We start from the raw sequence: 27,884 nt of genomic DNA, 5'->3' as shown, positions 1-27,884 counted from the left end.
CGAAATGTCAGCTTTTGTGCTCCTGAGATGCTGCTTGGCCTGCTGAGTTCATCCAGCTCCACACTTTGTTATCTCGGATTCTCCACCATCTGCAGTTCCCATTAACTCTGGGAGTTGATGCTGTTGAGCACGTACCAGAGTCAAGGACTTTCCACACGTAAATAATAATTACTCTGTGGAGTAATTTGAGTTTCACTCTAGGATATGACTTGTCCAGAATTATAATCTGCTGGGATCATGTCTTTTTTTCAGGAAAATGTCATCAGTGAACCAGATGGAAATCTGTTAACAATCCATTGTTTTATAATTAACCATCAGTAATGCTGAATTTTATTTCAGACTTAAATGCAATTAACTTATGTACTTTAAATTTTCCAACTGCAATCTCTGGATCATGAGTCTAAACCTCTGGGTTATTATTGGTCCGGTAACATAACTGGTATGGTGATTCCCCTCTTATTCCAGGGATCTCTCCCATTTATCCCAGAACAAAAAGACAAATCTAAATTATGGAAATACAACATGTTGAAAACACCCAGGAGTTCATACAGCTCCATAAATATTGCCAGATTGGAAATCCAGCATTTTCTGATTGAAACAACGATGAACTGCACAGTACAGGAACACAGGACCTTAAGCCCAGCAAGACTGCCAACACACAAGGTCTTCTTAAACTAAAAACCCTTTGCGTCCACATGGTGTGTATTACTTTATTCCCTGCCCATTCGTATATCCGTCAAAATACATTCTAAACATTGCTATTGTAGCCAACTCCACCAACAACTCTGGCAGCACATTCCAGGCACTTCCCACCCTCAGTGCAAAAGAATTTGCCCCTCACGTCTTCTTTAATCTTACCCCTTTTCACTTTAAAAGTATGTCCCCTAATAATTGGCTTTGACTGTCCGTTCTATCCGTACCGCACATAAAGTTCTACCAGGTTGCACCTAAGCCTCCCACATTCAAGTAAAAGAATAAAAATGGAATTTGTCTAATCTCATGTCATAGCTAATACCCCAAAACAGGCTTCACCCCAATAACAGTTTCTGTACCCTATCCAAAGCTTCTAAATCCTTCTGGTAGTGTGGTGACCAGAAACGTATACAATATTCCCAATGTGGCCTAACTAACATTCTCCACAGCTACAATATGAGGTCTATTTAATACTTTCTATGCCCTGGCCAATGAAGGCAAGCATGCCATTTGCCTACCTGACCACCTTATCCACTTGTGTTGGTACCTGCAGGGAAATGTAGATCTGTATGCCTAGATCTCTCTGTATGTTGATGTTTCTCAGGGGTCTGTCATCCCTCCTGGATTTGTTCTAAATGCATCATCCATCACTTATCCAAATTCTTCACCCAACTCTCCAGCTTATCTATATCCTGCTGATTCCTCTGGCAATGCTCCTCACTAACCACAACTAACCTCATCAGTGTGTCGTCTACAAACTTACTAAGCAGGTTGCCTATTTTCTCCTCCAAATCATTTACATATATTATAAACAACAGGGGCCTCTGCACTGATCCCTGTGGAACTGGTCACAGATCTCCAGTCAGAAAAGTACTCTTCCACTACTACCATCTGTCTTCTATGACCAAGCCAATTCTGCATCCATCCTATCAGCTCATCATGGATCCCATGTGACTTCACATTTTGTATCAGCCTGCAACGAGGGACCTTGTCAAAGGCCTTGCTAAAGTCCATAGAGACATTTTGTGCCCTGCCCTCAATCATCTTTGTTACTTCCTCTAAAACTTAATGCTGTTTGTAAGACATGACCTCTCGCACAAAATGCTGTACTGCCTGTCGCTAATAAGTCCATATTTTTCCAAATGTGAGTAACTATCCTGAAGAATCTACACCAATAATTTCCCTTCCACTGACCTAAGCTCACTGGCCTGTAATTTCCCAGATTCTCCCAGTTGCACTTCTTCAACAAAGCAATAATGTTGTCTATTCTCAAGTCCACTGTGACCAAAAATATACAGCAGAAGCATTTTGCCTTTATATCCCCAACCAAAGCACAGATCCCTGGACAGTTCTAGTGCAAACTTCAACTCAGTTTCAGGTTGTACTAATATGCTTAGAAATTTTCCACAGTTTTGATTGTGGAAGTCCTGATTGAAGTCTGTTTTTATTCCTGATTTGCAGCATCTGCAGTTCTTTCAGTTCTTATTGAGGATTAAATTCAATTGCTTAGATCCTTTTAGGTCACCTAAGATGATTTCAAAATAGGTCCAAAGTATATATAGGCATGCTTCTAACAAAAAAAATTAGGCAGGTTGGCATTCTGACCAAGGAGCTTGTGTACCCAAACCTATCGCTGAACACCAGCAGAATGCTTATGAGGCAAATTGTATGCAACACTGCTGTTTGGAAATTCCACTGTCGCACAGTGGACGGGCAGCACAGTGGCTCAGTGGTTAGCACTGCAGCCTCACACAGTGCCTGTAACCCGGGTTCGATTCCCACCTCGGGCGACCGTCTGAGCGGAGTTTGCACATTCTCCCCGTGTCTGCGTGGGTTCCCTCTGGGTGCTCCGGTTTCCTCCCACAGTCCAAAGATGTGCAGGCTAGGTGGATTGGCTATGCTAAATTGCTCAGTGTTCAGGGGGTGGGTGGGTTATAGGGGGATGGGTCTGGAAGGGATGCTGCAAGGGGCGGTGTGGACTTGTTGGGCTGAAAAGGCCCATTTCCACACTGTGGGGAATCTAATCTAAAAAAAAGTATATTCTACTCAGCAAAATTATTGCTGGGCTAACTGGTGGGTCCACCTCTTGATGGTGTTGGTTAGTTCTGCTCAGAGCTGAATGGCCTAGTAACAGGTTTTGCTGATCATACTTTACAGCCAGCCTATGAACATAAAATCAAGAAATAAAAGTAAACCTTTGAACCTGCTCTGCTGGTCAGTAAGATCGTGGCTGATCTGATTTTAAGCTCAGATAACAAAGTGTGAAGCTGGATGAACACAGCAGGCCAAGCAGCATCTCAGGAGCACAAAAGCTGACGTTTTGGGCCTAGACCCTTCATCAGAGGATCGGGTCTAGGCCTGAAACATCAGCTTTTGTGCTCCTGAGATGCTGCTTGGCCTGCTGTGTTCATCCAGCTCCATACTTTGTTATCTTGGATTCTCCAGCATCTGCAGTTCCCATCACCACTGATTTTAAGCTCAACTGTTTATTCTTCACACCCCTGATAATCTTTCATTCCCTCAATAATCAAGAATCTATCTACCCATGGCTTCAAAATATTTAAAGCTTCTGCATCCACTGTCCTTTGAGGAAAAGAAGTTCAAAGATTCCCAATACTCAATCTTTTTTCCCTCATCCCTTTAAAATGAATGGCCACTTATTTTTGAACCATGACCCCTAGTTTTAGATTCGTCCACAAGAGGTAACATCCATCTAGCCAAATCCCCTCAGGAAACTGATTCTTTTAAACTCCAGAGAATACCAGCCTACCCTATCTCATCTTCCCTCTTAAGATGATCTGCTCATTCCAGGTCTATCTCTAGTAATCCTTCAATGAACTGCTTCCAAAGTATTAACATCCTTCCATAAGTAAAGTGACCGAATACTGTACACAGTCGTCAGACTGCGTCTCACCAATATCTTGTATAACTGAAACATAACCTCCCTACTCTGGCATCTAATTTTTCTGACAATAAACTATGACATTATATTAGCTTTCCTGATCATGTGCTGTATTTGCATTCTATCCTTCTCAGATCTCATTGCATTCTCAGAGCTTTGTAATCTCTCAGTATTAGAAAATATGCTTCATTTTTATCCTTTCTGCCAAAATGAACAATTTCACATTTTTTACATATTATATACCATTTTCCAGATCTTTGTCCACTTAGTTAATTTGTCTTTGTGGGTTCCTGATGTTGTCTTCATGATTCACTTTCCTACTTAACTTTGTGCCATCAGCAAATTTAGCTAACATCCCTTTGATGCCTCCAAAATTATTGACAGAAATTGTAAAGCATTAAAGCCCCAGCACTGGCCCTTGTAGCATACCACTACGACATCACCCCAGCCCAAAAAAAGACATTTATTCCTTCTCTCTGCTTTCTGTGAGCCAGCCAATATTTGATCCATGCCAATATGTTACCCCTACACCATGAGGCTTTATTTTCTGCAAGAGCATTTATTCAAGTGCCATTTCGGAAGATATTCTGGAAGTCTAAATGCAATACTTCTGCCAGTTTCTCCTCAAATCTATGGCACAAGCTATTTTTTCAAAGAACTCTGATAAATTAGTTAAACATGATTTTTCTTTTGGTAAAACCATGTTGGTTCTGCCAAGTTACCTTGAATTCATCCAAGAATCCTGTTATAATGACTAATCTAAACAGCCATATCTTTCTTAAATTGGAAGGAGAATAAAAGACCACTAAAATTCTTTGATACTGAACCCCTCCACACAAATATAGGAAGCTGGAGGCATGAAAGAGAGTTGCAAAAGGACTCAGTAGATCTTTCATGGAAAAGACTAGCACGAAGATTAATTCTTGATGTCAGGATTTGATGACAGTAGTGTAAAAGAAATTTTAAAAAGGTATTCATCTGTGGCAGGTGTGTCCCAAGTAGTGCCACAGAGCCACTTACATTCCACCCTTTGTTTTGCAAAAACAAGATGGCACACAATAGAAGGAAGCAGAGCAATTCAACAGGGACTAGGAAACTGGTGCCCCCTGAGCCCTACAGAATACATGTTTTTCTGCATCATGGTGTGACTTCAATAAGGACCCCAGCATTAATCACTGAAATTAGCAAGGATAACCGTATTTTTCTTCAAGCCTCTTGTGTCCTAGTATACTTTCAACTTGCTATTTGGCTATGATGAACAAACTGCTGGTAAGGTGACCCTGGACCACTTGCTTCCCATCTAAACCTACTTCCTTCATTTCATTTTTCCCTTCAGTATTTCTGCTTGTCAGAGGATGCATCTCTGACAAACAAGTACTCAGTTATGATAACACATGCAAAAGCACACTTTAATACTTTGCAGCAGAGAAAAAGTAATCAAGATATTTACTTATGTTGCAAGCAAGGTGTCTAGCCATGTAAATAACGCCACTGCAGGAGTACCTTGGTATTCTTGCAGCTTCATCTTGGAGTATCTTGCAGCTTAATTTCTTTTTACAACAGTAGATATGTAAGTATTGCAAGGACCTCCACTGTGCAAATTTGGAATCTTGGATTCACATCAGCCAAATTAAGTTAGGTGTTTGCATAGTTCGAATTCAATGCATTCTGAGTCCTATATTCTAGGCAAATGGCATGTGGATTGAACAAGTAGAAGCCGATAGCACAGGTTGCCCCCAGTAAAAGCAGGCATGCCTTTGTATTGTAACTGGCAAATGGACTATGCAGGACACAGGCTGCCTCCAGCAAAAATAGGTATGCCTTCATGTTATAACTGGCAAATGCAATCTGCATGTGAATTTGGTACCTTAAAAGTTCAAGAAAAGCTAAGTAAATGCTAAAGGAAGGAACTACAAAAACTCTGTCACTGTCAGCATTAATTTGGATCATGAATAAATAATTCAGAGGTACTTTCAGCTAAATTCAAATTTTAATCACCAACCTGTTGACGGGGGGTGGAGTGGTGCAGGATTAGGCCAAAGTTGATCGTCAAAACGAATCCATCCACTAGGCACAGATACCGTTTGTGTTAGACACACAAAACTATGCTGGCTTCCGACAAAAGGACTAGCTTGAATAGTTGAGGAGGATTGCTGGATTGTATGGTCCAGATAATTCTCATCTCCAAGTGTTGCAGGTGAGGCTGGTGAATAGCTTCTTTGATCTCCAGCTGTTGATCATAAAATTAATTTTCACATCATCACACAGACCATCAAGCTTTGCTGATCCCAGACCAAAAATCAAACTTGGATTTAAAAAAAAAATTGACAAGGTTTGTTCAGTGGACTGTAGAATGGCCAATATTGTCCCATTGTTTAAGACGGGTAACAGAGAAAACCCTGGAAATTACAAGCCTGTGAGCAACACATCACTGACAGGGAAATTATTGGAAAAGACTCTCAGGGACAAGATCTGTAGGATTTAGAAGCAAATGGGCTTAATAGTGATAGACAGTATGGTTTTGTGCAGGGGACGTCATGCCTCACTACCTTGACCAAGGTTTTCGATGAGGTGATGAAGAAGATGATTGTTAAGGGGAAAGCAGCTGCTGTTGTCTACATGGACTTCAGTAAAGCTTTTGATAAGGTCCCTCATGGCAGACAGATACAAAAGGTGAAGTCACATGGTATCAAGAGTGAGCTGGCAAGATGGACACAGAACTGGCTTAGCCATAGAAGATACATTGTAGCAGTGGAAGGATGCTTTTCGGAATTGAGGGTTGCGACTAGTGGTGTTCCACAGGGATCATGCTGAAATCTGTGCTGTTCATGGTCTACATATGTGATTCAGACAAAAATGTAGCTGGTCTAATTAGTAAGCTTGTGACGGTACAAAGATTGGTGGTGCTCCGGATAGCGAGGAGGGTTGTCAGAGGATACAGCAGGATGTAGATCAATTGGACGCATAGGCAGAAAAAATGGTACATGGAGTTTGGGTGGCATGGTGGTGCAGTGGTTAGCACTGCTGCCTTGCAGGACCAGTGACCTGGTTTTGATTCAACCCTGGTGTGACTTTGTGGATTTGCATGTTTTCCCCACATCTGTATTGCATTCCTCCGGGTGCTTCAGTTTCCTCCCACAGTCCAAAAGATATCCAGGTTAGTGGGCTGGCCATGCTAAATTTCTCATAGCATTCAGGGATGTGGGGGTTAGGTGCAAAATGCAGCATTAAAGGGATAGGGGAGGGGAATTGGTCTGGGTGGAACACTCTTCACAGGGTTGGTGTGGATTTGTTGGGCTTAATGGTCTGTTTCCACACTGTAGGGATTCAATTGTATTAATTATAAAGCAATGCATTTCAGAAAGTTAAGAACATGTTGAAATTATACAGAGAATGGCAGAGCCCTGAAGAGTATTACTATGCAGAGGTGTAGGGTGTGCAGGCCTATAGATCTCTGAAGGGATAGCACGGGTATAAAAACGTTATGGCATGCTTGCCTTCATTGGAAGAGGCATTGAGTACAAAGGGTAGACAGGTTATGCTGCAGATTTGTAGAACTTTAGTTCAACTATATTTAGAATATGGTGTACAGTTCTGGCACCACACTACTAGAAGAATGTGGATGCTTTGGAGAGGGTGCCGAGGAGGTTTACCAGGGTGTTGCCTGACGGGGATTTTAAGCTCTGAAGAAAGGTTGGACAGACTGGGTTTATTTTCACTGGAATGCAGGAGGTTGAGGGGCAACTTGATAAGCCTCAGATTGTGAATGGCATGGATACAGCATAAAGTATGAGGGGTTTTCCCCAGCATGAAGGAAACAGGTTCAAGGTGCCAGGGTGGGGGCGAGATGCTTAAATGAGATGTGCAATGAAAATTTTTCACACTAAGGGAGGCGATGGGTGCTGACACAACAGCAGCATTAAAGAAACACCTGGGCAAATACATGAGTAGGCAGGGAATAGAGAGATATGGATCCTCTAAGTGAAGACAGTTCTAGTATGGAAGGGGAAAAATGTGTTGGCACAGGCTTGGCGGGACAAGGAGCCTGTCCCTGTACTGTATTATTCTTTGTTCTAAGCACATAAATTGCTAAATCCCAAATCATTTCAAGGAGAAATAACCTGGAGACAAAAGTCTGCCAACAACTGAAATAATATTAGAAGGACTATACCAACTGTTTTCCAATATCAATTAATGATAATTTAGTTTATAAAAATAAAAGGTTACCATGTCTACCCCACAAAAACAGAGCCTGAATTTTCACTATGAGCTTCTATAAGTATAGTACACACACTTCACAACAGAGGTTACCACAAAGGACTTTCCTTCTCAAACTCTCTCTTTGCCTAAGGCGTGGTGACCAACAGTCGTCTTTCTCTAAAGATACAGCAGCCACATGGTTCAGTAAGCCAATGACAACTTTTGCTACCTTTACACAAGATATTCCACCAGTTTCTCCACCTTTGTCATTTGTTGACAACGCAACATTCCACGGGGGTGCCTCTAACATGGCCTTTTCTTCTCAAAAAGAGAAGTCCTCCTTCACAGCATCATCGCCAACAGGGCCCACAAGCATGTCCATTTCACCTCCTACACTTTTGCCCTCACCCCTTGTCCTCCTCCTCAGTACAATAGGGTCTCCTTTGTCCTCACTTCCACCCCACCAGTCTCCACCTTCAGAAGATCATCCTTTGTCACTTCCACTTGCTGGGTTTCTCCAACACTGTTTTTACTGCAGATTTCCAGCATCAGCAATATCTTACTTTTATTTACAGCATCAAAAGTCTGTGCTTCTCAGACAAATTATTTAATGTTTACACTCAGTTTCAGCAAACTACATTCTTTGAATACATGACAAGATCAATATTCTGTGCATTTTTACATCAAGAATACTTCTCTGAAGTGTGATGTGTAGTTCTCAACGTAATGTATTAGAAGGTGGAATTCAAGTCAGTACTTGAAGTGAAAAAGATGTTATATTTTTGAGAAAGAAAACAGTGTTTAAAGCAGAGCATTTAAAACACTGGTTGTCAGAATCTTTTCTGATAATTGAAAATTAAGAACTTTTCTTTTTAAAATTCTGATGCACAGTAGTTTAACTTCCCATAACATAGCCGAAATAATTTTACCTGCTTCTCCTGCATGCACTGTGCATTGTGTATCATCATCAAAGGAGACCCAGTCTGATCTGTGGCTAGCGATCACATTAGTAGATGACATTGTCGTATCAAGTGCATATGAATTGTTCTGCTTGGTACTGCTGCAATACTGTCATAAAGCAGCAAAGGCGAAGGTTAACGTTCGTCCAAAGCAACTTCATCAATTTCTTTAGTAACTCCGATTAAGAAACCGATCATGGTACAAATCCATGAAAATTTACTGTGAAATGTACAAACAGTTTATCAATGTCAGTTATGGAATAAATATTAAATAATGAAGCATAATTTGTGAATTATTACCTTAACTTCCCCAACAAACATATATGCAGGATTACAAAAATCATTATGCAACATGGTCTAAAGTTTCATTTTTAAGTTGCAAGTTTGGCTCCCTCTTTCTTAGGTTCCTAATTACATAATTATTGATTGAGGAATGAGGGAGGAAGCTGTAGAGCGCGGGAGCCGTGGTTTACGAAGGAGGTGGAATCTCTGGTCAAGAGGGAGAAGAAGACTTATGTTAGGATGAGATGTGAAGGCTCAGTTAGGGCACTTGAGGGCTACGAGGTAGCCAGGAAAGACCTAAAGAGAGAGCTCAGAAGAGCCAGGAGGAGACATGAGAAGTTGTTGGCGGATAGGATCAGGAGAAAGCCTTAGGGTTTCTATAGGTATTTAAGGAATAAAAGAATGACAAAAGTAAGCTTAGGCCCAATCAAGGATAGTAGTGGGAAGTTGTGTGTGGAGTCAGAGGAGATAGGGGAAGCACTAAATGAATATTTTTCAACAGTATTCACTCTAGAAAACGACAATGTTGTCGAGGAGAATACTGAGATACAGGCTACTAGACTATGTGGGATTGAGGTCCACAAGGAAGAGGTATTAGAAATCCTACAGAGTGTGAAGATAGATAAGTCCCCTGGGCCGGATGGGATTTATCCTAGGATCCTCTGGAAGCCAGGAGGAGATTGCCGAGCCTTTGGCATGGATCTTTAATTCGTCATCGTCTACAGGAATAGTGCCAGATGACTGGAGGATAGCAAATGTGGTTCCCCTGTTCAAGAAGGGGAGTAGAGACAACCCTGGTAATTATAGACCAGTGAGCCTTACCTCAGTTGTTGGTAAAGTGTTGGAAAAGGTTAGAAGAGATAGGATTTATAATCATCTAGAAAAGAATAAATTGATTAGGGATAGTCAGCACGGTTTTGTGAAGGGAAGGTCGTGCCTCACAAACCTTATTGAGTTCTTTGAGAAGGTGGCCAAACAGGTAGAAGAGAGTAAGCCGGTTGATGTGGTGTATATGGATTTCAGCAAGGCGTTCGATAAGGTTCCCCACAGTAGGCTATTGTACAAAATGCAGAGGAATGGAATTGTGGGAGATATAGCAGTTTGGATCGGAAATCGGCTTGCTGAAAGAAGACAGAGGGTGCTGGTTGATGGGAAATGTTCATCCTGCAGATCAGTTACTAGTGGTGTTCCACAAGGGTCGGTGTTGGGTCCACTGTTGTTTGTCATTTTTATAAATGACCTGGATGAGGGCGTAGAAGGATGGGTTAGTAAATTTGCAGACGACATTAAGGTCGGTGGAGTTGTGGATAGTGAAGAAGGGTGCTGTAGGTTGCAGAGAGACATAGATAAGCTGCAGAGCTGGGCTGAGAGGTGGCAAATGGAGTTTAATGCGGACAAGTGTGAGGTGATGCACTTTGGTAGGAGTAACTGGAAGGCAAAGTACTGGGCTTATGGTAAGATTCTTAGCAGTGTAGATGAGCAGAGAGATCTCGGTGTCCATGTACACAGATCCTTGAAAGTTGCCACCCAGGTTGACAGGGTTGTTAAGAAGGCATACAGTGTTTTAGCTTTTATTAATAGAGGGATCGAGTTCCGAAACCAAGAGGTTATGGTGAAGCTGTACAAAACTCTCGTGCAGCCACACTTGGAGTATTGTATATAGTTCTGGTCACCGCATTATAAGGGGGATGTGGAAGCTTTGGAAAGGGTGCAGAGGAAATTTACTAGGATGTTGCCTGGTATGGAGGGAAGGTCTTCCGAGGAAAGGCTGAGGGACTTGAGGCTGTTTTCATTAGAGAGAAGAAGGTTGAGAGGTGACTTAATTGAAACATATAAAATAATCAGACGGTTAGATAGAGTGGATAGGGAGAGCGTTTTTCCTAGGATGGTGACGGCAAGCATGAGGGGGCATAGCTTTCAATTGAGGGGTGAAAGATATAGGACAGATGTCAGAGGTAGTATCTTTACTCAGAGAGTAGTAAGGGAATGGAACGCTTTGCCTGCAATGGTAGTAGATTCGCCAACTTTAGATACATTTGAGTCGTCATTGGATAAGCATATGGACGTACATGGAATAGTGTAGGTTAGATGGGCTGGAGATCGGTATGACATAGAGGGCCGAAGGGCCTGTACTGTGCTGTAATGTTCTATGTTCTTACGACTGTGTCAATGCCTCATAGTTTGAGGTCATGGTTTTTGAAACTGAATAGTTGGATAATACATTTTGCACATAATGTTACTCTGTAATAGTAGTATGTGTTAACAACTTCCTTTGAAATTCCACAACTAGTATTTAGCACACACTAAATAATCATCCTGAAATGCTACACAGAAACTATATAATGGGAGCCAAAGGTAAGATTGAAGAAATAGGTTTTAAAAAGAGACAGAAATTCAGAAGGGGGAGGAGTAACAAGTTGGATATCTTTAGCAAAAGCATCCAGAATATGAAATCAAGACAGGTAAAAACTTTGCCTGGAAATAATGCTGAAGGAAGTTGCATAAACAAGGATGGTGGAGGCCATAAATACAGAACCAGAAATTTGGACTAATGGATTGAGGGAGAAAAGTCAAGACATATACCTGCTTATCTTCAGAACACAATGGAGTAGCAAATCACTACAATTGGAAACTTAAAAAATGGCAAATCTCAGAAATACAGCACTATAATTTAATGTTAATGCTTAACATGCATTCACTCCATATCAAATAAGACTACGTCAAACTCATGGTAGGAATAATTCACATATTTGGAATTTAACCCCAGATCACAAAACTGATGTATTTTGGTTTAAGGTATTTCACTCTTAATTGTACAGTGTTAAACAAGAAGTTTGGAGGGCTAGAAGGGGCCTGGAAATGACTTTGCAAACAGGATTAGGAAAATCTCAAGGCTTTTTATGTGTTTACCAGGAGCAAGAGGGTAGCTTGGGAAAAAGTGGGTCCACTCAAGGACAAAGGAGGAAATTTATGTATGCAGCTGGTGGATCAGTATTCACAAAGGATATAGACACGGTGGACGGTGAATCTAGGGAGGGGTATGTTGATATTCTATTGCAAGTCAATACTTAAAATGTTTTGTGTTTTTGAAAAGCATTAATGCTGACAAGTCCCCAGGACCTCATGGGACCTATTCTAGAATACAGCAGGTAGTGAGGAAGGAAATTGCCAGGTCTTGCACGAAATCTTTGTATCCTCTTTAATTACAGATGAGGTCACAATGAAGGATAGCCAGTGTTGTTTCTTTGTTTAAAGAAGTGCAACAAGGATAAATCTGAGAAACTACAGGCCAGTGAGCCTCAGTGATAAGAAAGTTATTAGGGAAGATACTTTAGGACCAGACTTACTCACATTTGGAAAAGATGGACTTATTAGCAACAGGCAGCATGGCCAAGTTGGTGGGGGTCTCAAACTCCATTACATTTTTTTGAGAAAATGACAAAGATTATTGATGAGGGCAGAGCAGTGACTGTTGTCTATATGGAATTTATCAAGGCCTTTGAGCAGGTCCCTCATTGCAAGATGATACAAAAAGGTGAAGTCACATGAGATCTGCAGTGAGCTACTAGAATGAATGCAGAACTGGCTTGGTCATAGAAGACAGAGGGTAGCAGTGGAAGTGTGTTTTTTTGGCATGAGATCTGTGACCAGTTCTGCAGGGATCAGTGCAGAGGCTTCTGTTGTTTGTAATAGATGTAAATGATTTGGAGGAGAATGTAAGTGGTCTAACTGGTAAGTTTGCGACTGATACAAAGGTCAGGCTAGCAGTGGTTAGTGAGGAGGCTTGCCCCTGAATACAGAAGGACATGGTTAGGCAGATAACTTAGGTGGAATGGCAGATGGAATTTAATCTGTACAAATATAGGAGGTGATGGTCTAACGCAGAAGGAAAGTTTACTTTATTGGCATACAGAGAAATTTAGGCACACAGTTCCTGAAAGTAGCACATAAGTGGATAAGGTGGTCAAAACCTATTGCCTGGCTTGGGGGGGGTATCAGCTACGATGAGAGATTGGAAAAACTCGGTTTGTTTTCAGTTGAACGTCAAAAGGATGAGGGTGACCTGATAGAAGTTTACAAAATTATGAAAGGCCTGGATAGTTGAAGTCTTTTTCCCCAGGGATAAAAATGTCAATTACATGGGGACATAGATTTAAGTAAAAGGGAGAAAATTTAAAAGGAGATGAGAGGCAAGTGCTTTGTTATGTTATACAGAGGTTAGCAAGTGCCTGGAATGCGCTGGCCAGAGGAGATGGTGGAAACAGGTGAGTAGGGATGGAAAGAGAGGCAAAAAGGTTTTTAAGTTTAGGAAGTCATCACTTCAGTGTAGGTTTGGTGGACTTCAGCGTCTATTCCTGTGCTGTACTATTCTTTGATCTTTGTTCACAGTAACATTGCTGCTCCTCGATACTCAATAAAGCTGGTAAACCCAACATTTAAATAAGCCACATAGACTAAAGCATGCCTTGTGTTAGGTAGGCAAGTACTTTTGACAAGAGAGAAGGAGGAAAACATGAGAGAGAGAAAGAAAAATGAGAGCGAGAAAGAGAGAAACCACAAGAGATAAAAAAATTTAAATGACAGAGTGATGGAAATTAAAATTATAGGGGCAGACGAAGGGTTAAATCTTACAGTGATCAGCAGGATGATGTACTGATTTATGGACTGTTACAATAATCAATAGAATGTTGTACCTTAACAAAATGAAGTGCTTGAGCATTGGTCAAGGGAGTGTAAAACAAAGGTAGGACACCTAGGTTAGCTATTAACAGCAGCTTAATTAGGTTAATTAAAGCATGTAACATAGAACTAAGGACAAGCATGACGTAATGGGGTCAACCTGAGGCGAAGGACCATTGTGGCGGATGTAGTAATAAATAAGAAACTTGGATACAGGCACAAGATGGCTTCTCGATGCAAATTAGCAACAAAATGGCTTCTAGGCTGCAAACTTTATTAATTCTGCTAGAGCTACATAAATCACTAACCTTCAGACTGCTGCAAAGGAAGATAGTAGACAATGTGCCTTTCAGAATACAGCAGTAACCTGATTAGATAGAGGAGTACTAACAGCTCTAACTGACCTTCAAGTGCAGGTGCAGTGGCTCTCTGTCGTGAGATAGAAATGATCCAAGAGTAGTGATATAAGTTGTTTACCAATTAGTAGCATTGGGCATGCTGATAATTTGAAGAAAATAGGTTAAGAAAACGGTATAAAAAATGATGAGCCCCGAGGATCGGGGGCAATCGGGAAACCATTTTCTGATTGTCACAGCTTCTGTTTGCAAATAGAAGTTTAACTTCCTGAAGAATTCTCCGCATCTCCTGGTGGTTTCTCCACTACAAGAGAAACATTTGGTGACAGAAAACAAAATAAGGAAAATAAAGTAGCAAGAGCAGGAGTAGGCCATTCAGTCATTGAAGCATACCCTACTATTCAAGACCAAGACTGATCTGACTGAGGTCTCAACTCCTTTTTGTGCTAGCTTATCAAAGCTGTCAACTCACCAATGTTTCAAAAATCTATCTACCACTTCTTTCTTCTTTAAGTCATCTGGCTTCCACAACTCTTTGGGGTACAAGATTCCAGAAACTTATGACCCTCTCATAGAACACATTCCTTTGCACCTCACTTTTAAGTGAATGTCCCCTTCTTCTGTAATATTATCACCTAGCAGGAGATGCCCCCACTAATAGAAACGTCATCCCTATCAAGCCCGCTCAGAATATCTTAAGTTACAATAAGATCACCCCTCATTCCTCTAAAAACCTTTCATTAATAACAGTTTAGCCATTCTTCACAAGTCAATCTCTTCATTCCAGGAATCTGCCTATTGAATCCCTTTTGAACTCCCCACAATGCCAGTATACCCTTCCTTAATTCTGTGATTCTCAGAAGTGGGAACCAAATTATATACAGTACTCCAGGGTCAGCTTCACCAGCACCCAGCCTGTACAACTGTAAAGAAAAGTTTAAAAAATTTAAATGCCAAGCACTAGCAATAATCAAAGTTTCATAAGCCTTCTTAATACAGAAAGCGACAGATGGAGACACACAAGCAGGAGTGCTACTTCACCAACACCTTCCACCCCAACCTCAAGTTCACCTGGGCCATCTCCAACACACCCCTCACCTTCCTGGACGTCAAGGTCGCCATCTCAGGTAACCAGCTACAAACTGATGTCCATTTCAAACCCACTGACTCCCACAGCTACCTAGAATACACCTCCTCCCACCCACCCTCCTGCAAAAATTCCATCCCCTATTCCCAATTCCTCCGCCTCCGCTCCCAGGATGAGGCATTCCACTCCCGCACATCCCAGATGTCCACATTCTTCCAGGACTGCAACTTTCTCCCCGCAGTGGTCGAGAATGCCCTTGACTGCGTCTCCCGCATTTCTCGCAACATGTCCCTCACACCCCGCCCCCGCCACAAGAGGATCCCCCTTGTTCTCACATGCCACCCCACCAACCTCTGGATACAACGCATCATCCTCCAACACTTCCGCCATCTACAATCCAACCCCACCACCCAAGCCATTTTTCCATCCCCACCCTTGTCTGCCTTCCAGAGAGACCACTCTCTGTCACTCCCTTGTCCGCTCCACACTCCCCTCCAACCCCACCACACCCGGCACCTTCCCCTGCAACCGCAGGAAGTGCTACACTTGCTCCCACACCTCCTCCCTCACCCCTATCCCATGCCCCAAGATGACCTTCCATATCAAGCAGATGTTCACCTGCACATCTGCCAATGTGGTATACTGTATCCATTGTACCCGGTGTGGCTTCCTCTACATTGGGGAAACCAAGCGGAGGCTTGGGCACCGCTTTGCAGAACACCTACGCTCGGTTCGCAATAAACAACTGCACCTTCCAGTCACGAACTATTTTAACTCCCACTCCCATTCCTCAGACGACATGTCCATCATGCGCCTCTTTCAGTGCCACAATGATGCCACCCGAAGGTTGCAAGAATAGCAACTCATATTCCGCTTGAGAACCCTGCAGCCCAATGGTATGAATGTGGACTTCATAAGCTTCAAAATCTCCCCTTCCCTCACTGTATCCCTAAACCAGCTCAGTTCTTCCCCTCCCCCCACTGCATCACGAAACCAGCCCAGCTCGCCCCCTCCCCCCATTGCATCCCAAAACCAGCCCAGCCTGTCTCCGCTTCCCTAACCTGTTCTTCCTCTCACCCATCCCTTCCTCCCACCTCAAGCCGCACCTCCATTTCCTACCTACTACCTCATCCCGCCTCCTTGACCTGTCCGTCTTCCCCAGACTCACCTATCCCCTCCCTACCTATACTCTCCTCTCCACCCATCTTCTTTTCTCTTCATCTTTGGTCCGCCTCTCCCTATTTATTCCAGAACCCTCTCCCCATCCCCCTCTCTGATGAAGGGTCTAGGCCCGAAACGTCAGCTTTTGTGCTCCTGACATGCTGTGTGTTCATCCAGCTCCACACTTTGTTATCCAGGAGTGCTAATGTTATCCTTGGGGCCTCTTGCTGAGCAGAGGAAAATTCACCAATACTCACACATCTGTTCACTGGTTAGGTGATTCCTGTAGGATGCCAGACGAGGCTACAAGCAGACTCAACTGTGGCACCCTTTCCTAGTGGTCTGATCATTGTGTAGCTCATACATAAGGAATGGTTATTATGACGGACCAAAGTCCAACATTCCTAGAATCATGTCCTACTGACAATCAATAGTCCTTGGAGGGAAGTGGAAGAACGAAGAAAGATCAGCAAAGAAAGCAATGGCTTTTTAAATAACCAAGTGCCCAACTAGGAGTTAATTGCTTCTAGCGAGAACTAATGCCATTGTTTGGTGAGAGATGTAAACCATAAGCTTGCTTCCCCAAGATCTTGTTAATGATCCCTAGTGTTGTAAAGGTGAAAAAACGTGATTATGCTGTCAGATTAAACAATACCACAGAACACAAATGGGCAATAATTAACAGTGGCAGACATAACATATGTAGCTTAACAAGCCTTAAATTATATGGTGAAGATTTCAAAACTAGTGGAGGATAACTAAAAAAAAAGCAATAAAGGTGGGAGAAGATAAAATGAGAGTAAGCCAGATAGTAATATAAAAGAACGTATTAGATGTATTTAAAAAAAAAGCTAAGACAGAGAGGCAAAAGTGGAATAAGCCCACTGGAAAATGGAGTATGGAGATGTAATAATAGGGAACAAAGAAATGGTGAAGGAACTGAATAGGTACTTGATATCTCCTTCGCAGTGGAAGACACTAGTAGCATACCAGAATATCAAGAGAATCAGGGGTCAGAGGTGAATGCAGTGAGCATTGCCAAAGGGCAGGTGCTGGGGAAACAGTAAGGTCTCATAGTAGGTAAATAACCTAGTCCAGGTGGACTACATCCTAGGGTTCTAAAAGGACATTGCTGAGGAGATTGTTGAAGCATTGATGGTGAGCTTTCAGGAATCAGAGAGTCTCCCACAGGACTGGAAAATGGCTAACGTAACATCTCTGTTTAAGAAGGGAAGAGTCAGAAGACAAGAAACTAGAGGGCAGTTAGTCTAATCTCAGTCATTGTTAAGATTTCAGAGTCCATTATCGAGAATGAGATTGCATAGTACTTGGACGTGCACAGTAAAGGGATGAGTCAGCATGGCTCAGCCAAGGAGAGGTAATGCCTGATAAATCTGTTGGAATTATTTGAGGAGGTAATGAGCAGGTTGGATAAGGGGCAGCCGGATCTATTTGGATTTCCAGAAGGCATTTGACAAGGTGCCACACAGGAAGCTGATAAGCAGAGATGTATTGCTGAGGCTGTAAAAGGATTTGGTCACACCACATTTGGAACATTGTGTGCTGTTTTGGGCCTCATATCGAAGGATGGATGAGCTGGCATTAGAAAGGTCCAGGGACATTTACAAGAAATAATCTGGGGATGAAGGGCTTGTCATGTGAGTAGTGGCTGAGGACTCGAGGTCTGTACTTAACAAAATTTAGAAGGATGAGGTGGGCTGGAGCCGATCTAATTAAAACTTATACTGAGAGGTTTAGATAGAGTAGATATGAAGACTATGTTTCCACTAGTAGGACAGACTAGGAGCTGAAAGCACAGCCTCAGAGTGAGGGGCTGAGCCTTTACAACTGAGATGAGGAGGAATTTCTTTAGCCAGAGGGTGATGAATCCCTGGAACTCATTGTTACAGAAAGCAGTGAGGCCAAGTCACTGAATGTATTTTGGACTGAGATAAGATTAGTAAGGGGATCAGGATTATGGGGAGACGGCAGGAGAATGGAATTGAAGAAACCATGGTTTGAACGGCGAAGCAAACTTGATGGAATGAATGGCCTAAATATGCCCATATATCTCATGATCTGATGGCTACATAAGTGATAGTTGTGGCTAATGACAAGGGATTGGCTGTACTGAAAGCAACTCATTTCCCGACAGGGCCAGGGTTTTGACAGTGGCTAAAGATGTGGAAGGATGCGTTCAGGCCCAAAAATTATGGAACTTGATATTATATCCAGAAGGCTACAGAAATATTGGCCAGGGAACATGGTGTGATAAAGTGGCAGGCAACTGGAAGCTCAGGGTCATTTTTATGGACAGCAGTCACCTAGCATGTGTTTCATCTTCCTAGTCTAGAAGAGACTTTACTTGGTGGCAAATACAGTAGGCTAGGTTAAATGAAGTTCAAGCAAATTGCTGCTTCATCTGGAAAGTTTCTCTGGGGCCTGGGATATTGAGGAGGGAGGTGGTAAATGGGGAAGCCTTGCATCTTGTGATTGCATAGGAAGACCTTAAAGTCCTTGTAAAGATGAATGGCCTTGAGAAGGTACAATTTCATCCTGTGTGGCAGATGGCACAAAATTAAAGCTAGTACAGTAGTGAAAATCTCACTATAGGAGAAACTGCAGAAAGGTCTGTCACCCATATTCATGAGAAAGACTGAGGGGTAAAGGAAGTTGCAGGGAATTAATCAGACTGTGGTGTATTTGAGACCAAGGGGACTGCTTTTAACACATTAATGACAAGATAGGATTTGAACAAAAGTAGAAATTGCTGAAGAAACTCAGCAGGTCTGGCAGCATCTGTGGAAAGAAAATTTCAGGTTTAGTCACCCTTCCTTATAACTGATTGTCACTGGAAAAGGTGGTATATATTGTTGAAGACACAGATTGGTATTGGGGCTGGTAACGGAGTAAATTATTGGTAGAGATGCAGCTCAGAGACATAACAGCAGTTGAGCAGATAAGGAGATGGATAATGGTGAGCTGGGGAAAGTGCAGGAAATGGACTTGACATGGCTGAGGGCCCAGTCAACCACAGTGGTGAACCCTAGATTATACATCTTCACACCCTGCTTCCTGTAAAAACTCCATACCATTCTCCCAGTTTCTCAATTTCATCTGTTCTAATGATGCTACCTCTATGGGGGTGGGGTACTTCACAAATGTCCACCTTTTTCCTCAACCGAGGATCCTCCACCATTGTGGTTGACAGGGGCCTCAGCCGGCTCTAATCCAAGTTCGCACTTCTGCCCTCGCCCTTTTGCTTCCCTTCCACTATACATATAGGGCCACCCGGTCCTTGTTTACCAGTCTACTAGCATACCCATAGAAAGGATCATGGGCCACCATATCTGCCAGCTCCAGAGTGATGCCAACACAAATCACATTTTCCCTTCCTCTCCCTTGTCAACATTCTGTAGGAACAGATCCCTCTGGAACAGTGGTCTGCTCCCAAGAACTCTCCACACTCTCACAGCACCTTCCCATACATTCGCAGAAAATGTAATACATGCCAGTTTACTTCCTTCTTCCTCACTATCCCCCCACGTGAAGCAGAAATTTGTCTGCACTTCATTCCATCTAGTCTACTGTAGTCACTGCTCATAGTAGTCTCCTCTACATCGAGAAGACAAAACACAGAATGGGTGATGATTTTGCACAGCACCTACATTCTGTTGCCGAGCTTCCAGTTGCCTTACCAACATTTCTGTCTTCAGCCTGCCACACTGCTCCAGCAACGCTCAGGGAAAACTGGAAGAATGGCATCTCATTTTCCACTTGGGGACCGTGCAGCTTCAGGACTCTGTATTGAGTTCAATAATTTTAGGACATGAATACCTCATTCCATGTACTTTACCCACCCCTTACCCCTGGCCTTGTCATTACATGGGCTGCTTTCATCACAGCCAACCCATTTTCATCTCCATGTGTTTCCTATTATCAGCCTTTCTTTCTCCCTGGCTCACCATTATCTGTCTCTATGTTCTGTCTCTGTGGGCCCAATATTCACCTATATCGCCATTCCTTTACCAGTAATGAGGGTGGTGGTTGAGGGTTGCTTTTCAGAGTGGAGGCCTGTGACCAGCAGTGTGCCACAAGGGTTGGTGCTGGATCCACTGTTTTTTGTCATTTATATTAATTATTTGGATTTTGAACATTGGAGGTATGGTTAGTACGTTTGCAGATAAACAGCAAAATTGGAGTTGCAGTGCACAGCAAAGAAGATTACCTCAGAGTTCAACGGGATCTTGAGCAGATGGGCCAAGGAGTGCAGATGAAGTTTAATTTAAATAGATGTGAGGTGCTACACTTTGAAAAGGCAAATCAGAGCAGGACTTATACACTTAATGGTAAGGTCCTGGTGAGTGTGGCTGAACAAAGAGGTCTTAGAGTGCAGTTTAACAGTTCCCTGAAAGTGAAATCGTAGGTGAACAGGACAGTGATGGTGGCATTTGGTAGGCTTGCCTTTATTGGTCAGTGCATCGAGTTAGGAGGTCATGTTGTGGCTGTACAGGACACTGGTAAGGCCACTTTTAGAACACTGTGCAATTCTGGTCTCCCTGCAATAGAAAGGATGTTGTGAAACTTGAAAGGGTTCAGAAAAGATTCAAGGATGTTGCCTGGGTTGGAGGGTTTGAGCTACAGGGAGAGGCAGAATAGCCTGGGTGTATCATGAGGGGCATGGATAGGGTAAATAGACAAGGTCTTTTCCCTGGATTGGGGGGGGGGGGCATCCAAAAGTGAGGGCATAGGTTTAAGGTGAGAGGGGAGTGATTCAGAAGTGACCTAAGAGGCAACTTTTTGATGCAGAGGAATGAGCTGCCAGAGGAAAATGGTGGAAGCTGGTACAGTTGCAAAAATTTAAAAAGGCATCTGGATTAGTATATAAGTAGGAAGGGTTTAAGAGGGATATGGGCCAAATACTGGCAAATGGTACTAGATTAGTTTAGGAAGCCTGGTCAGCATGGATGAGTTGGACCGAAGGGTCTGTTTCCATGCTGCATATCTCTCTGACTCTATAACATCGCCCCCAACCCCCACATATACCTCAGCTAACTCCACTCCGTCTTCAGCATACATACTACCGAGCTATAAATCAGTGTGAAGATCAATCATTGGAAACAAAAGTTGACTCAGCTTTCTCTCAGCTGCTGCCAAACCTGCTGAATTTCTCCAGCAGCTCTGCTTTTATTGCAGATTTCCAGAATCCAATTTTTTTTAAAATTCAGATTTGAGCAAGATGTGAGATTGACCAACTCAAAAGTAGCAGCTATTCCCAATGATTTCATGAGAGTTGCTCAGCCACTTCAAGTGTCTGCAAAATATCTCTCAAGGACAATATCAAAAAGTAATGGGAGAACTGAACAATGAAAAGAGGGAAAAAAAACAAAGGATTGAAATATGCAAGTACCTCATAAGCAACATTGCATCAAAAGGTTTTGAAACGACCAATATTGTCAAAAAGGACAAATGCTATGTTCAATGCCATGTTCTATACTTACATATAGTTACTTACTAACCTCACGTTTTGTTCATTTTTCATTTGCCTGCCTATTCTGCTAGCCTATTTCCTGTTGCAGTCATTGCCATTACTCCAAGTCTGGTAATACTTGCACATGGAAATATTACTCTATACAAAAAAAAAATGCTAAAATTCTCTTTGTACCCAACTTGACTCTAATTCACCCCATTTATTTCTCCATAATTCCAACTTCCCTTTCCTCAATAGTCACTGATTCAGGAAATAAACTGACTTCCGTCATCCAGCAAGGTTCCAGATATTCCACTGACCTTGCACTGTTATGAAATTGCACTTTCAGCAATTTGCTACACAAAAAGATTATCAGAACTGAAAAGAGGAGAGAAATCTAGCTCAATCCACAAATATGCATGCCCCAGCAAATTCTGAGTCACAATAAGAAACCATCCTGTGCGCTAAATACAGAATAAACAAGCGTCAATTGTAACAAAATATCAAGTTTAAACTGCATCATAAATCAGATCAGCAACATAGCAGCTGACTGATAAATGTTACCTGTATTTCAAGGTTATATTTATTTTTTGCATAGCACTTTCTCTAGACATTTCCATAACTTAATATTCTAGAATCCTTACAGTGTAGAAACAGGCCATTTGACCCAACTGGTCCACACTGACTCTCCAAACAGCATCCCACCCAGGCTTGCCTTGCTACCCTATCCCTGTAATCCTGCATTTCGCATGGCTAATCCACTCAACCTTTACATCCCTGGACAATTTAGCATGGTCAATCCACCTAACCCACACATCTTTTGGACTGTAAGCACCTGGTGGAAACCCACAGGCAAGTGAAAAATATGCAAATCTCCACACAGGCAGTCACCTGAGGCTGGGATAGAACCTGGGACCAGAGTCCCGTGGGACAGTAGTGCTAATCACTAAGCCACCATGCCACCCTACAGTTTGAAATACCATCTATCCCTCGGTATGCCTGTCAATCTTTGCACAGAGATGGAAAGGATTATATATCTAGTGAAATTAAGCAATGTAGCAACAGTGCAGTCCAAATGTATTACTCAAGACATTTCATCATCAGAAAACTTGAATTTTGTGGAAACTTTGTGCAAGCAGAGTATACAAGCAAAGTAAAATATATGATCGCCTTCAAGGTTTTTGAGAACATTTGTAGCTCAGGTAGTTGATGTGGTTGCTGATTTGCTTGCAAAGCTGGTAAGTTTGTTTGCAGCCATTTCGTCACCATATGAGGTAACATCATCAGTGCGCCTCCAGTGAAGCACTGATGTTCTGTCCCACTTGCTATCTATGTGTTTTGGTTTGCTGGGGGTGGGTGGCATCACTTCCGGATTTGTTTCTTTGTGATTGGTATATGGGGTCCAGCTCAACATGTTTGTTAATGGAGTTCCAGTTTGAGTGCTAGGCCTCCAGGAATTTTCAAGCACGTCTTTGGTTGGATTGGATTGTCCTAGGATAGCCATGTTGTCCCAGTCGAATTGCTGTCCCTCTTTGTCCTAGTGTATTGAAATGAGTGAAGGTTGGTACACGTGTCTTAGTAGCTCGTTGGCATTCATGAATCCTGATGGCCAATTCTCTTTTGGTTTGCCCTATGTAATGTTTTTGGTGGTCTTTGCATGGTCTCTTGTAAGTAGCATTAATGCTGTTAGTTGTGGTTGTCGGATCCTTTATTATATTTATATAGCTACTTGAATGTGAGTGTACAACATTCAGGAGGTTCAACACTATCCAAGACACAACTGCCTGCTTAATTGGCATCCAAACCATCACATTAAAAACAAATATTCACCGAGGGGATACTTTTGGCATAGCACGGTGGCTCACTGGTTAGCACTGCAGCCTCACAGAGCCTGGGACCCGGGTTCGATTCCAGCATCGGGCGAGTGTCTGTGTGGAGTTTGTACAGCACATTCTCCCCGTGTCTCCGTGGGTTTCCTCCAGGTGGTCTGGTTTCCTCACACAGACCAAAGATGTGCAGGCTAGGTGGATTGGCCATGCTAAGTTGCCCGTAGTGCTCAGGGGCATGTGGGTTATAGAGGGATGGGTCTGGGTGGGATGCTTCAAGGGGTCGTGTGGACTTGTTGGGCCGAAGGGCCTGTTTCCACACTGTAGGCTATCTAATCTTACTTCCAGGAAAGGAAGCCCAGGTTCAAGTAACATCTGCTTCAGAAGTATGTAAGATATCATCTTCAAACACCCTCCAACATCGGGGCACACAAACTCCTCTATCTGATACTCTCTGATGATGTGGCAAATTAACGCCTTTGCCTGATACTGGTGCACATTAACCTCTATATTTGATACCCTTCAGTACTTAGGCATATTAACCAGTAAATCAGGCAGCACCTCTGGAGAGAAACAGAGTTAATCCAGCAGAATGGTCAGGAAGAGCAGAGGAGAAGATCTGTGATTTGGGTGGAAGTTCGGGAGATTGAATCTTTGATTAGAAACTTCCAAAAACATTCTCTGTCTCCACTTCCATCACATAAATGGCATCAGCATGCGGTATGTACAAGATTGGCTACAGTAATTCACCAAGTTTCATAGAATCCTTAGTACAGAAGCAAGCCATTCAACCCATTGAGTCCACACTGCCCCTCCAAAAAGCATCCTACTCACCCTCCTACAATAGCCCCATAACCCTGCATTTCCCATGCACATCCCCGGACACTATTGGCAATTTAGACTAGTCAATCCACCCAGCTGGGACATCTTTGGACTGTGGAAGGAAACCAGAAAACCCAGAGGAAACACGGGGAGAATGTGCAAACTCCACACAGACAGTCATGCAGGGCTGGAATCCAGTCCGGGTCTCCGGCACTGTGAAACAGCTCTGCTAGCCACTGAGCCATTGTGCTGTCCTTTCATTTGAAAGCCCTTCTAAACCCACAGCTCCTACCATCTGGAATAAGGGCAACTCCCTCCCAAGCCACATGTCATCTTGACTTGGAGCAACATCATCAATCCTTCAATGGCACTAGGTCAAAACCCAGTAACTCTATTCCAAACAGCACCATATGAGAACCCATACCACATTAACTGCTCACATTACCTTCTGAAGGGATGGGGCTGGCATTACCTGTGACACAGCCCATAAATCTAAAAAAGGTTCACTAGATTTGAAATGTTCACTCTGTCTCCACAAATGTTGCCAGACCTGGCGAGTTTCTCCAGTAATTTTCGTTTTTGTGTCTTTTAGATCTCCAGCATTTGCAGTTCTGTTTTATTTTTAAAATTGCATGAGATTACAAAGGAAGATTCTAGTCATCTATCAACTTCACCTGTGATAAGAAAAGCAGGATATAGATTCCTAAATGTGCAAAATTCCCAGCTGCAAAACCAAACATTAAAATCTATCACTATCGATCAGTTGATTCAAAGCTTTAATTATTAGGATACAACAGATGCTGGGCAAAAAAAAAATACACATATGTACATATTTTGGTTGTAATTTTGTATTAGCTGCTTTATTTCAGAATACACAGTTAAAAGAAAAAAAAAGCAAATATCCATATTGGAAAATGCCCAGTACTGTTAACATCCAAATGAAAGATTTAAACTAAGTCCAAAACAGGAAACAGACGTTTGATGACCTTAACTCCAAATCATTTGTTTAACAGTGGGCGAATTTTCCCAAAGGAATAATGATCATCTTGGAGAACATCTGAATTTAAATATTTACTTATTATAATGCACTCATGGCTCTATACAGAAGTAAAAAAACTCTGGATAAGCCCATTCCCAGGACAAGTCAACTAATTTGGTTGCAACAGCCATGGCTTGTGAATCAGTCTCGCTTCTTGCTGTTAGCAAAGCACAAAACTACAAGCCATTCAACCTCACTTGTTATTTCAGCTGAGCTCCAGCACTATTTGCCATCCACATTATTGTAGTCAAGGGCTTATCCAATGAAAGCATATCATGCAAAGCCAATTCCTACCATTTGCCAAACTCCTCCAGTCCTTGGGCCATTCCATTTTGTAGTTCAAGTTGCCTTTTGGTTGACACCACTTGTTTCTAGAAATTGGACTCCTGGGCTTGGCATCACTCACACATTCACTTTGTTTGCCAAACAGAATATATCACTCTAGCTCACTTACTACTGGCTAAGTTGCAGATGAGCATATCGCAACAATGATGTTGCAACAGTGTCTCAGGCCTGCATTATTCAATGTTGCTTAGTTGTCAAAGGCCTGGAACTCCAAGCCACTTCACCAATTGTAGCTGCCAATTAATCAAATTAGTTAATACTCCAAAGCTGTGCATCAATCAGCATTGTTTAAATTAGTTAAGGACCCCAAGTTCTTTACAAAACATTTTAACATGACGGGGACAGAAGTCACGTACAATGTCTGGCCGTCTTGCATCTCCCAAGATCTGCTTCATCTCACACTGGAGAAATAGAGTAACAGTGGCAATCACCGGAAAATGTAAAATCACCTAGAGTGGTGCAGTGGTGAGAAGTATTCAGAAGGACAATGTGGATCAACAAAGTGTTTCAGATTAATAGGAGTTTACAGCAGTCAAAACTTTCATGTTTGTGCTGTAACTTTTGCGACAGCAATCCAAAACTAAAAGTTTTTTTTTTAAATACTTTCATAGAACATGGACTTCACTGTAGAGTCCAACTTTTAGTGTCCTTGAATTGATCTCAGAGGGTCGTCATTGTCTGCAGCAAACGTATGCAGTTGAAGTAGCTTTGGTACAGAATTTAATGACCTAAAGGCTGAAATACAGGTGCTGCAATGCAACAGCAGGCATGAGAGGGAAATCATTCTTTTTGTCCAAGGAGGCAGTCACACCTCAGGATAAGGCTATCTAATGTGGGCAGTGTTCAGGGACAGTGGTGAGGGAGAAGAAGTGGTGGGTGTAAGAGAATCCAGAAAGAAGTGCAGCCTTTGCAACTGTCCACAATTTCGGCTTCTTTCAGTGTTTGATTAACAGGGAGTGCTGCGTGCTGGAGAAATTAGGAAGTCATTCAAGTAGCAGAGGGCAAAAAGGAATGGTCGTAGAGCACAATGTTGTCAGTACTTCAAAAGGTCATGAAGTTTAGACTGTTACCTGAACCACTTGAAATTTAGCACAGGGAAAATAGTATTAGAGAGTTGCATGTGTGCTCAAAGACTGGTATGAGAGAAGTTTGTGGGCTGCCACTGTGACAATGCTGTCACTTTAAGAGGCTATTTTGTCCTTTAATTTGAAGAGAGGTTCTAAAACAGATGTTGAGCTGGCTACTTAATACCACTTGAGTAAAAGCTTGGGAAGGTCCTGTGTGTGTTTGTTTCTTAAAAACAGCCTGAATGGGTGTGGCCAGCTCTCAGGTTGGGATTTCTGGGTTTTGGTTTTTCGGTCGCATCAGAAGCTATCAGGCTCACAACCAAGTTGGAAGGTTCAGTGAATGTCTCCGGGCTGCTGCTACTCTCTGAATTTGCCTTTTTGCCAATGGGTGTTTTTTTTTGAGAGCTATTACTAAATTGAACAGTTGGTTAACAATAGTTACTGTATGTTAAGTTTTTCCAGTAGAGTCAAATTATTCTAAATTCCACTTTCTTTGGTGGTATTTAAGTAGAGAGTTTAGTCCAGGGTAAGCAACAGTCAAACCTGTACAGCCAGCATGGCATTCAGGTGAGGTGTGTGTCATTGAGTCAGGAACTGCAAAGGTAGTGGTCAAAGTTCTGGTTAGTCATGTTTAAAGACTGCTCAAAGTTAATCAAAGATCTCAGCTGAATGCAGTCAGGCAGGGAGCTGGGAGGTGTGGGGGATCCATCTGTTGATCGTTAAGGGTGCAAGAGTGGACTGTGGGGCCAGCAGGGGAAAATTCAATGCCAAAAAAAGGGTAGGGGGATCAAAGATTGGGGAGAGAAAAGCAGAGGTACATATGGAAGTGGGAACAAGGGCAGCAACGGGGGGGAGCCCAAGGTGAATGGAGGAGTGCTATGCATAACATTGGAGAATTGGTAAGCTAAAAGATGAGGGTTGCTAGCAGAGACTGCCAATGTGGCATCCAGAGGGTGAGTGTAGAAAAGCAAGAAGGGCATCATTAAGGTGTAATC

At 42.5% G+C, this 27,884-nt stretch overlaps 1 protein-coding gene across 13 annotated transcripts in view; it reads right to left on the bottom strand.

Moving 5' to 3' along the window:
* The window catches only part of ston2 (stonin 2), a 156,255-nt gene that overhangs the window by 115,132 nt on the left and 13,239 nt on the right, over positions 1-27,884 (bottom strand). For 9 of the 13 annotated variants that reach the window (XM_059648973.1, XM_048537230.2, XM_048537235.2 and 6 more), the window contains 2 exons: positions 8,725-8,974; positions 5,598-5,825 (listed from right to left, as the gene is read on the bottom strand). In XM_059648973.1, coding sequence (XP_059504956.1) covers positions 5,598-5,825; positions 8,725-8,815 — 319 coding nt within the window. In that variant the 5' untranslated portion in view covers positions 8,816-8,974. The remainder of the gene's footprint in view (positions 1-5,597; positions 5,826-8,724; positions 8,975-27,884) is intronic. The other 4 variants (XM_048537228.2, XM_048537237.2, XM_048537238.2 and 1 more) reach the window with 2 other exon arrangements.

The sequence above is a fragment of the Stegostoma tigrinum genome, chromosome 10 (assembly GCF_030684315.1).
Source record: "Stegostoma tigrinum isolate sSteTig4 chromosome 10, sSteTig4.hap1, whole genome shotgun sequence".
Taxonomy (NCBI): Eukaryota; Metazoa; Chordata; class Chondrichthyes; order Orectolobiformes; family Stegostomatidae; genus Stegostoma; species Stegostoma tigrinum.
Note: the sequence above shows the minus strand (reverse complement) of the source record. Positions and strands in the feature narration are given on the sequence as shown.